The sequence below is a fragment of the Platichthys flesus genome, chromosome 2 (assembly GCF_949316205.1).
Source record: "Platichthys flesus chromosome 2, fPlaFle2.1, whole genome shotgun sequence".
Classification (NCBI taxonomy): Eukaryota; Metazoa; Chordata; class Actinopteri; order Pleuronectiformes; family Pleuronectidae; genus Platichthys; species Platichthys flesus.
The window spans coordinates 16,877,583-16,889,727 of NC_084946.1; the positions used below are offsets into that span (position 1 = coordinate 16,877,583).

Consider the following 12,145-nt stretch of genomic DNA (forward strand, 5'->3'; position numbering starts at 1 on the left):
GAGTGTTTTTCCATTCACCCATTCACACACACACTCACCATGATACATCACTCACACACTGCCAGTACAGCCGTCAGGGGGAATTTGAGGATCAGTATTTTGCCCAAGGACACTTATGCACGTGGAAAGGGTGAGAATGAACCGGCAACCATCTGGTTAGTGGACAACCCACTGTACTCATGAGCCACAGCTGCCCCCCCAATTGCATAAAGGACCTGTTCCGAGAGGACTGTAAACCTGTGTGGATCATTGAATCCTGGATTTTACCACCAGTTGAGGCCTACCTGGATAAAACATCTGTAAGATTCATCACTTTGTTATTTCGTATTCACTGCAGTTGGCTTTTGTCTTCTGTCAGTTGAAGTTAAGCTGTATTTATTATAATGCGGCAGCAGATAAATACTAAATAGCATTAAGAATTTTGAAAATAGAGGGATAAAGGGATCTTTTTTTTCTTTCCCTGACACACAAATACACACCTCACACTCACACCTCCATCTCTCCCTAAGCATTGGCAAACATTCTCCTCTCACTGTTCCTGCCTCCGTACCACCCACGCTGGGATAAGTCACCGCCGCTTCAGCACGTAAAGCCAGGTTTTATCTGAACAGCCTTGTTGCCTTCAAGGCCTTATTCTTAATCTCTCCTTTGTCTACAGCAAAGCAACTACACCGCAATCGTTCCTATCAGCATTTCAAAGCAAATAGGTGACACACACATTTACAAAGACAAAAACTGCAATATATTCATTTTATTTTTATTCTTTTCTCTGTTTGGAAATTGCAGGGTCAATATTTTTCATTAATCACATTACTTGACATGATGCACCAAAATTTACTCTGTTTACAGGAATACACTGAATAGAACACAAGGTTTCACAATGGATACACGACTGACATTTTGCCCATTGCACTTACAACAGTGAATGACATTTTCCAGAATTTTTTTTTTTTGTGTCTTTTTTTGCCAGCTTCTTCCCATGATCCTCATCACCTCGCAGATCACACCCATCAAATCAAAGACCTCCTTATAGTCTGACAAAGGCATTGTACTCTGCTGATGCCATGGAGGTTTTTCTTTTTTGTCTTGTTTACAATGAACAATATGTATAGAAACTCTACACAGACCGGATGTTTCGGAATACGTGTTTTTGTTCCACTGTTGTAAACAGCCAATATGAGTCAGCCACATACACTATGCTTATGCAATAATAGTAATAATCATCATCATTAGCTTTATCATCATCATCATCGTGGTAATAAATATTATTTTTATACACAAAAGTTGGCAGCAATTACGGCATGGGGATGCACATGACGGCCGTACTCAGAACTCAAAAGCTGTACAGTAGAATGAGTTTGTATTTACAGTAAGAATGTGTGTCTGTCTGCCTTTCTGACAATCCGGACGGCTGCACTAAAGGATGTTTTGTCTCGTGCACCTCATATCGACCAGCTAGCACCTTCACCTCTTGTTCTGACGCAGTTCTCACACTGTTCAGCTGGAGGCACCGTTACGCAAGCAAACCTCCATATTTATGGGTTTTTGTCGAGAAGCAAGTGCTACCAGTCAGGCTTGTGCTTTCCAAATGGCATGCCCTGATTTGTGAAAGGCTGTCTGAACATTTTAATCATCATTATTCTCTTAGTTGGCCTTTGAAAGTCAAGGTTTAAAAACCTTAGTGAAATCATGCCTTACCTTTTTTTTCTCTCTTTTTTTTTATTCAGGTACAAATTCCAAGAATATAAGATCAAATCATGCACCTTTCCAATGGCTTGGCTGCTTCTGAGTGTTTTAATCAAGAAAGAGACATCTGATAGTAGCATTCCATTGACCCCACAGGTTATACTGACACCCATTATGTACATTGACACGTATTAATGAGAAGTGCTGACCATCTGAATCACAGGTTTACAGCCGCATGGACAGTCACTGCAAGCCAAACACTGAGGAGCCCAGGTCAGCCAAAACGCACAAGAACTGAAGGAGGGCTTACGAACAGCCAGACAAAGCCAAGCAAACCCATGCTTCAAAGCAACATGATGATGGACATTCAAACCAACAGTCTACACAGTTTACCCTTTGGCAACAAGTCCCCCGTGTGGGGTGTGAGGGGTGAGTATACATGCCACAAAAATAAAAACAATTCTAGTTCAATATTCAAATTCATACAGACAAGTTGCTAAGAAAAACATTTTCATGACCTTGTTTTTTTTTTTTTTTACTGTTTTAGCTCATAATTTTGTTGTTTTCTTGTGAACACAAAGATGATAATAAACTGTTTTCGGCGGAATCACTTCCAGGTTCAAAATGAGTCATTGCATAGAACATTTAAATTGATAATTGCTTTCATCCTCTTCTTTATCTGTACGTATTTGTGTGACTGTGTGTGTGTGTGTGTGCGTGTGTATGTGTGTGTACGCGTGTCTTTGCACAAATAGAGGCAGTGGGCCCAGCTTGTTAGTGAGATCATCTTGTTGGTGAATTCGTAACCACATCGATCTGCAGGAGGTTAACAGGTTTGTTCGGTTGAGTACTCGATTAACATTGGCTTTGAGGTGTAACTATAGGATGCAAAGACTGTAACCTGTACAGTATGTGTGTGTGCGTGTGTGTGTGCATATGTGTTTGCAAGAGACACAGAGAGAGAGTCTGTGTGATCGTACCTGTCTTACATGCTATAATGCATTTGCACAAAACATGCATGTCTGGACATGGTACTGTGGTTGTAAACCCTCTGACAAATTGTATTACGGCTATTTATCGACACAAGTATTTGATAAGTTCCCTTCGCAAATTTAAACAATATTTATACCATTGTGCTATATACCATTTTCTGCATGCTATTGCTTTTAAAAACAAACAAGCAAATAATTTGATGCAAGAAAAACAGATTCAAACAAATCAAAAGTGAAAAATATAAAGTTTACCAAAAAAAACACAGAACAGCAAAAAAAGAAAGAAAAGAAAGTCACTAGAAAGTGATTCCATAAATACGCAAATCATGGACAAATTTACATCGTTAGATCTTTGAGTTGTTTTATGTACATACAATATACAGTTGTGTAAAAAGAAATGCATGTTGATATGGACAATTAAAAACATATGAGGTATACAGGTAAAAAGATGTACCGAATAAGGCTCTTCCATTCAATAAATATCAGGCAAAAATGAAAAACAAAAAGATTAGACAAACAATAAAACGGATAAAGTCCCAGAAGTCTCCGGGGCTGACGATAACGATGGCTTTGCGATGGCTAATAAAGAGCCGTGGCCACTCTTTCATTTGGTCCTCTCGTCTGTGTGAATCTCACACATTTGTGGGCACACTGGTAGTAAATTCCTTCCCCTAAAACTAAAGCTAATGAATAGTGGCATCTCATAGGTGAAAAAAACGGGCTTCTTTTTTTTCTTCAGTTTTTCTAATATTTGAGCGTGCATTCTGGTGTCCACATTTACACAACGCATTCTGTAGACATCAAAAAACGAAAAGAGGACAAAATAAAAACACATTCAAAGAAAGGGTAAAATTCCCTATACTGGAATGTACTGCAGAGACCAGAGAAAACCAAACATTCAAGGGTTGTAGTGGAGTCATAAGGTTGGTTGTCGTTGCCGTGATAAGCATTGTCTTCTTCAGATATGCGACATTCCTGTGGGTTAAGATTGGTATTATTTGTGCAAGCAAAACCTATGGAAAATCTTCCTTCTTTTTATATATTTTTTGTATGAAAAGGCTCTGAGGGGATGAACGTAGAATCAAACATCCTCGCCAGGAGTCCTCAAACATGAGCTGTGTTCCATCGAAATCCCTGTAGAGGGCGCTGCAAGGCTTCCTATGTTGAGTTGATTTAAAGAGGGGCATGCACGGCAGAGCACACTTTCTCCTATTATATCCAGGTGCCTCTCTCATCAAGCCTTTTACTGTCATATAGATCCCAGGAGACTTTGTTCTAGAAGAGGAGGGGGGAAGCCATTTCAAGTCCTCCTCCCCCCACTCTCCTCCGCTTCACTGCATCCTCATTATCGACCGTTGTTGTCCTCCTGTAATACAAACAGTGAAGATGTGAATGTTGGCAGAATAAAATGAATTATTAAGGCATGATATCAAATTTACAAGTCCTAATGCAAATACAAGATATAATGCTGCAACATAGACTAAAGCAATATGGAAAAATATATTTTAAAATGAACTGGGGCTGTACTGCAGGGATTGTTACACAGCACACTAACACAGGCCAACGCCTTCATCTGCGTGCATGTTACAGCTCTTCCAGCCGACTCCACCTTACTCACAGCCTCCCTGCTATGGGCAGTAATCCACTAGGCTGAGCAGGATGGCCTGCAGCTCAAAGAAGCATTGAGTCGGGTTTATGTCCACATTCCCCCCCAGAATCCTCATACTGGCCAGGACACATAGAAGAGTGACATGGCTACTGATATTTGTCCAAGAGTCAAATTAGACACAATAGTAGAATGATATTCTTTTATTCAAATGTAGCATTACTTCATCCTGTACAAAGCACAACAACGTTTTGACAGAAGCTAAATAAAGTGAAATCTGCTTTATTTTCACTTCTGTAGTTCTGCTCCATTGAGCCGAATTAGTTGATTAGTTCATTCTTCCATGTAACGAGCGAGTCTTACCATGAGTCATGTTTCTGTGTGCCTGCATGTGCTCTTGTCCCTGTGTGTCTGTGCGTGAGTGACATTAAAGCCAAGCCTCAGTTAGCCATCTCAGGCTAATTATAGCCCAGTGTGCTTGGCCCAGATTATTACAAGTGTGTGGAGTCAAAGGGTAAAGCGTACTAGTGCTGACCTCCCATATTCTTGGCTTTGGCCTTTCACCTCTCCAACACAGAGTTCAGGCTGCCTGTGACCCGGCACAGCGATCAGCCAATGATAGAAAAGGATGAAGACAAAAACAAAACCAACAAATAACTAATAAGATACAGATGATGTAATTTTCAGTTACTTACCACTAAAGCATCGAAAAGTCTCCACGGTAATCATTCTGGGACTATAGTCATGCAAAGGAATCCATTTACTTCCAGGCCTCCTGCAGGCCTCCGCTCATGTCTTGTTATATCGTGCTGACGAAGCGATTGCCCTCATTTAATTCAACTCAATTGTGTGCTCATGTCTGGGGATTCAGTGCTGACAAGGCATCCTTTGTTTTCAAGCTCTGTTCAGTAATTTGGGGTAAGGGAAAGGTACAGAGGATCAGTCCAAATATATCGTCACAGCATTAAAAGAGGCATTGCTTCAGTTGAGTTTTCTCTTTATGCAAACATGGCCTTTGCTAATCCATGTAAATATCAAGCTGATATAACATTTAATCAATTAATCAAAGTGTGACAGCATTCTATGTCAACAGCTTGGAGTCTTGGAGTTCATGAAATAATGAGGTAACATGGCGAGTATCATCAGCTATCAACAGCTCAACAAGTCACTGCATTGTATCATAGGGTGTTGCAGAAGGGAATAAAAAGATTCTTTAAATTAAATTGTACATATAAAATGAAAACAAGTTATAGAGATACTTACTGATGCACTAAGATCTCCCCTCATTTATTTCCTGTCATGTGAAATGTTTTTAATGCAGTCATAGGTTATTCAAGAACAAATGTACCAATCTATCTAATATCAAATTCGGCATACCCTGAAAAAAGCACAGATGTTTCAAAGATTATCAAGTGATGGGAAAAAATTCTGATGATGAGCAGACTGCCAAGATTGAAAATCTAAATCAGATTGAATTGCTAAAGCCTTTAACTTTCATTAAAAAGTTGAATTCACTTACCCTGCACTAATCACTTCACCACAATGAAGTGAACTTCTTTCCAAGTCCAGACAAAGCTGTGAGTGACAAAGATAGGCAATAAGAGACATTAGCAAACAACCTGATAAAAAAAGTTAAACATTAATCATTTGCTATGCTAAATCATAAACTGTAAGGAAAGTTATATAACATATATTTATTTATGAACATACCATCTCCAAGTTTTCCTGCCTGCTCTGCAGCACCTCCCTGCAGTATTTTGGTCAGAACATTGTCTCCCTCAGCAGGTGGCTGTCCTGGCGCAGCGATGCCTATACCTGCGGGTTTGCTTCCAATCCCAACAGGCGCTGCCTTGGAGCCTGCAAACAAAATACAAAATTAATCCACACATATGTCATCATTTTCCTGGGGTCATTCTGTGGTTTATGGTAAGGCTGGTACTGGCACTTACCAATGCCCGTCAGAGGAGGTGTAGCTATTTTTGTAGGCTGAGGTGCTGTTGGAACTCCTGCTGTAGGTTTCATTCCTGTAGCGGCAGCTGCAGGTGCAGGTGTAGCATCCATCTTTGCCTGCAGAAAAATCAGCACAAACAAAGATTTCTTTAATCTAACATGTGTTATTCTTTATTTACCCTGCCTACTTTTAACTGTGTGCCGTTTAGTGTATATGTTGCCAACATTAACTCTAAGTAAACTAATAAGATGCTTCTTTGACTCTATGAACAAACAATTGTGTCAACTGTTTAACGTGGTTCAATAAGGCACAGTAATGGCATCAGATTATAAAATACCACTACACAAGATTTCCAAGTATCACCTCATTGAAAACATAATGTTGTTATTGCTCTTATAGATAACTTAAACTAGGCTTAATGTCACTCACTGCTGTGGTGGCTGGCGGCCCTGTTGCAGACCCGACTCCCGGCTGGCGTCCCTGGGGTACGGCTTGGCCGGATTTAGGCTGCTGTTGTGCTGGTCCAGCTCCTGCAGCAGTTGTGTTGGGTTGGTTGGTTGGAGCGGTCTGGTTGTGTTGCAGTGATGGTTGTTGTTGTTGTTGTTGTTGTTGTTGTTGTTGTTGTTGTTGCGGTTGTTGATGTGGTTGTTGTTGTGGTTGTTGTGCACCCTGTTGCTGGGCTGGTTGGGTGCCATTAAGTGGTTCAGAGCCTGGATGTCTCCCAGTCTGACCCTGACTGCCTGACCGTTGCTGACCAGCATGGCCCGAAGGGGGCTGCTGCTGTGGTTTAAACCCTGCTGAAGAGGGATCCTGCCTCTTGGAGGTTGCGCGATCTCCTTGCGGTCTCTGGCTCCTTCCTCCAGTACCGTGGTGTTGTCCAGCGGCTGTATCACGAGAGAAGTCACCTGAATTCCGTGGGCTTCCCTGGGCAGAACGGGAGTCTGGACCACTCCTCCTTTGTGCAGACGAAGAGCCTCTGCCATCAGGGCGAACAGAAGGATCTTTGGCGTGTGTCCTAGAAGAGCGGGAGGACCTTGGGTCCTCCGCAGAGTGTCGAGAAGAGTTATGTCTGCCAGAGCTACTGCCGTGGTGACGGTGGTCGCGTGACGACGTGGAGGTGGAGTGGCGCTGTTGACTGTAGTCATCCTGAGGACAGTATTCCTCTGGAGGTTCATCATAATCATGGTAGGTATGTTTACTACGCCTACCTGTGGATGAGTGACTTCCACCTCCGTGATGTCTTGAGCGATCAGAACGGGCCTCACGTGGCTTCTCAAACCAGTCAGTTTCTTCTTGGCCGAGGTGATAGGCTTTTTAAAACCAAAACAAACATCGTCAGTCAACTGTTTCCCATGTAGGGAGGAGAAGCATGCAGAGTGAAGCCATGCAAAATTACTTGGAATACATGCTCCACATTCCAGAGCCATGCACATATTTGAGGTATCCAGCAACGAAAAAAAGGAAAAACAGGACATCATAACACTGAAAAAAATATTTACACAAAACATGAATGAAAAACAGGCATATTTGGCTCCATGTATGAAATGAAACAGTCCATAAAAAAAGAAGCACAAAAAATAATGGCGCTCTTCTCAAACTTCCACACTCAGCATGCAAGCTCTTGATTAGAAAGAAAAAAATAATTCAATACAAGTTATTCAGCACCAGTTACCTTCACTGTCAGAAACAGCACAGTGCATGTCATCTACAAGGTAAGGGTCATCTGGTTTATAGACATGACTCCTGGGTAGGTCCTTCTTGTGGTGGTCCTGAACGTCTGGCAATGAATGGCTGGAGCCATATTGATTCCTCACATCGTGGGCTTCCGGTGTGTCAGCGGTTCTTCCCATGCCTACAGGCTTCCCAACAGGACTGAGTGGGCTCTCCTCTTCTGAATTTTGGTTGCGCATCGGAGGCCTTCCACTGCGACTGCCTCTCTGAGACCGCTCCATGGCATCTCTTTCGTAAGATTTACTCCTGTGGCCTGTGGCATCTCTGGAGGAAATCTTGTCCATGCCATATCCAGTAGACCTAGACCTTCCAGAGCTATACATGCGGTCTTCTTCCTCAAGACCCTCACGACTGGTGCCATAATATTTCTGCTGGTCATACGTGTTTTTCTTCATCCCGTAGGTCATATCGTCTTGAGGCTTCTTGGATCTGGATACAACCGTACAACTGCCTCCTGTTGATGTTGTCATTGTGTAGGAGGCAAGGTCAGACTCAACATCCCGTGCTTCCTCAATTGGGGAGAATTTAGAAATCTTCTGCTCCATGCCCTGCTTTCTGTGCTTACTGCGTTTAGAGGAGACTACAGCTGGGGCAAGATTCTTGGGTGTAAGTTTGTGGCTACTGGGGGTGCTCCGTGATGACTGCTTATAATCATCATAGTAATATGAAGAGCCTCCACTCACTGTGGTGGTGGTACGACTGTCTACAGTGCTTTGGTAACCTGTTGATCCTGTAGGTCTGCCATAAACATCCACAGGCCCATCTTCAGGCCTACTATAGGAGCTCCCACGGGCAGGGCCGTTCTCAGTGCGATACCGGCCTCCAACAGGATGACCTAAGGCATCAACAGGCTGGTTAGTGTTCTCTTTTGTCAATTCACTGATGTCGTCAATCATGACATAGTTCCTTGGAATATTCTGCTCCAGGTTTGAGGTATAGAGACCATCTGAAGCATAGGCAGAGGTGGGACTCTCTACAGAGTGAGTCAAGCCAGGCTCAGGAGGGCGGTACTGTCCATAGGCATTGTTGTAGACTGCATTGGCAAAGTTGCTGTCTGGAGCTGATGTTGCCACTGACACTGCTGGGTTGCTAATGACCTCGTAGTTGGTTGGGAGTTTTTGCTCAAGGTCTGCCAAAGATGTTTGCCTTGGTCTTTGATGTACAGTAAGGATCTCTGCCTGGGGCTGGTAGGGGAGGCCAGGTTGGTAAGAGCTGTGGCTGGGGTAAGGAAGACCCTGTCCTGGCATGGGTTGACCAGGCTGATGGAAGGCCTGGTGACCATGCTGCTGCATACCAAGGTCTGCCTGGTAGGAGGACTGGGCATACATGCGGGAGGGATATGTTCCCTGGTTCTGGTAGCCAGGGCCTGGAGGGGGGTGGGGCTGGAAGGTTCCTGGCTGAGGTGCAGAGGATGAAGGGTACTGGGGAGGTTGAAAGCCTATCTGTTGGTAAGCTGCACTAGGCTGCTGTGTTGATGGTTGACTTTGTGGGTATGAATAAGACATATAAGAGGAGGTTGAGGGATACTGAGGGGCTGCATTGAGGTCATTAGGAAACTGACTCAGTGGTGCAGTGCTGGGCCTTGTCAGCAAGCCATTAGCATCAAAGGTTGCTGTTGCAGCTGCCATCCTGAGATTATTGAGCTCACTATCTGACATGTAGTCACGAGCATCACCCATACATCTCATGTAAGCCAGGTCTCTCCTCTCTCTCTCCTTCACCATGGTCTCCTTACGTTGGGTGATGCCTAGCTCCAAGTAACGCAGCTTGGCATCAATCTCTTTCTCTTCTTCCTCCAGTTCGGCCTGTTGCTTTCGCAGCTTTGATGACTCTTGTTCCACAGCTTTCAGTTCACTCAGCAAGCCGGCCTTGGTGACTCCCTGAGAGGGTCTGGGTAGGATCCTCTGGGGCATGCCAGGAGAGCTGTACATTTGTGCTGGAGTAACGATGGGGAGCGGAGATTCCTCTGGAGGGGGGCTGGGGAGAGTCCTCTTTATTTTCCTCATCAGAGAGTTCTGCTGCTGCTGCAGGGAGACCATCTGCTAGAAGAAACAGATATACATCAGCAAACACTGAGCTATAAACAGAATGTGTTTATGTAAATTAGACTCATAACTATATAGTGGGTTTAGGGTCTGCAAATTTAGTTATCCTGAGACCTACGTAAACAGCTATGCAGCCTGATATGTTGTCAAATTACTTGACCTATGTACTATTGGAGCATTAGCTCCATCACTAGTTAAATTAACACTGATTGATTTTTATATATTGTTTCAATTAAAATGTTGTTTAAATTAAACTAAATACACTAAGGGACCTTTTTTGATTTTATGCCTGATTAACTATGTTATGGGAAATGTTTAAAATGGAAGTGTCAGTCGTGTAGTCAACATCAAGAACCTCTATTAGCTAATAATACTGCAAGGGAAAACACTAACGGGTAGAATGCAATCACTTTACATGTTACAATTTTTATAATGTTCATTATGTGATTGCAGTAAATTAAATATTAGTCAAATTTTTCTCTACTAGTTTCAATAACTTTGTTTTACCTGGCAACATTTGTTGAATGTAGGATTCATAAATATCTGAATAATTTAAAATTGAAATAAAACAAATAAAAATAAAAATGGACATCAGAGTTTAATGAAACAATTGTGTTTTGAGTCGTTTTATTCCCTTCTAATTTATTTTCAGACATTTATTAATTTTCACAGTGCTCCTCTGATCAAAAACCCATTGTAATGGCTTCTTTATTAATGCTAAGAAATCTTGACATTCCATGCTGGTAAGAACAGTCAAATATTACAAACTATAACACATCTATGCTAGTCTGCTACTTACAAACGAGTTGTGTTGAGTAGATCCATTGAGATTGTCTTTAGTATCCACTAGAGAACCATGTAATAGGTGCTACCACTAAAGATTTGAGGTGCAAATGTGGAAAAATCTGAAACCCGATTTCTATGTTTCCTACTCAAGACTAATTTTGGTCTGAGTGCAGAGCAATCATAATTTATTTTGACCAGCTGCTAACAATCAGTAAGAGAGCAAAGCACCATCAGGGTTGCTCCACATTGCATCTCCCCCTGGCAACTCTTTAGGCTTGGCCAAATATAGAAGACAGTGAGAGAGAGAGAGGGACTGAAAGAATGGAAAGGTAGAAGATTAGGGAGGCGATACAGGAGAAGAGGATGATGGGAAAATCTTTTCTGGCAAGATCAGCTGCCCTCATGAGAGCATGCTGTCACTTTGTTGATGCCAGATCCTGTCCACATGAAGCATCCTGCATTTATTTGTTTTATAATTTGTTCTTTCTGCCATTAAACATCTTACTTCTACATTACTACATATTGTAAATTAATCAGCAAATACATATATGTTGTACAAAAGGGGAAATGTCTCCATGGGAGCCCGACGACATTATCCCACATTTGAGGATTTAAAGATGCAAAAATGCACTGTATATATTTTTTTGTAGAAACGACTATATATTTTCTCAGGTGGTTGCATTTCTAAAACATAGAAATTTCTTCTGAATATATTGTTGGTAAGCATTCATACAACAGGTTCATTTTCCTAATGAAAAGTTATGGTTTCATACCTGACTGTTTGAAACAGCTTGCTGATGATATGGTGAAAACCTGTTCTTGGCAGGATCCTCTGATGTTGGGCTGAGGGGCTTGGGATCTGACATGGAGCGCTGAACACTTTTTATGGGTCTTGGTAGAGTCTGGTGGCGTTGAGGTGATTCAGCAGTGAAGGCCTTCTGCTGGGGTGTAACATGGGCCTTGTTGAGTTTCTCCTGGGAGGCAAACGTTGTCTCTAACATACGATGAGGAGACAATGGAGACACAGGCGAGTATAGCACCTGGGGAGATTTTGGGGGGGTGGCGAGATGGAGACTCATTTTGTTGCTGCTGATAGCCAATTTCCAGGGGGTCTGGTTTCCTCCTTTCAAACTTAGCAACTCCTTGGAGTCTAGGAGAGGTTTGATCTGATGTGTTTGCACCTACGATATGCAGACTGGTGGAGTATGGACTGATTGTTGTAGGGACACTCAATTGAGGGGTGACCACACCCTGAGAATGAGACTCTGGTTCTGTCTGGCAGGCCAGACTCTCTCCTTTGTGGTTCTTTCAGGGGCGGCTATATAATGTAACAGGTCAATCTTTGAGG

At 42.5% G+C, this 12,145-nt stretch overlaps 1 protein-coding gene across 1 annotated transcript in view; it reads right to left on the reverse strand.

The window, feature by feature from the left end:
• Positions 1–743: 743 nt before the first annotated feature.
• bsnb (bassoon (presynaptic cytomatrix protein) b) overlaps positions 744–12,145 on the reverse strand; it is a 56,229-nt gene continuing 44,827 nt past the window's right edge. Inside the window, 11 exon segments of the mRNA XM_062396650.1 lie at positions 744–4,044; positions 4,980–5,185; positions 5,548–5,662; positions 5,804–5,859; positions 5,995–6,141; positions 6,234–6,351; positions 6,665–7,545; positions 7,908–10,005; positions 11,571–11,862; positions 11,864–12,098; positions 12,101–12,137. Of these exon segments, the coding sequence (XP_062252634.1) occupies positions 5,819–5,859; positions 5,995–6,141; positions 6,234–6,351; positions 6,665–7,545; positions 7,908–10,005; positions 11,571–11,862; positions 11,864–12,098; positions 12,101–12,137 (3,849 nt within the window). The 3' untranslated portion in view covers positions 744–4,044; positions 4,980–5,185; positions 5,548–5,662; positions 5,804–5,818.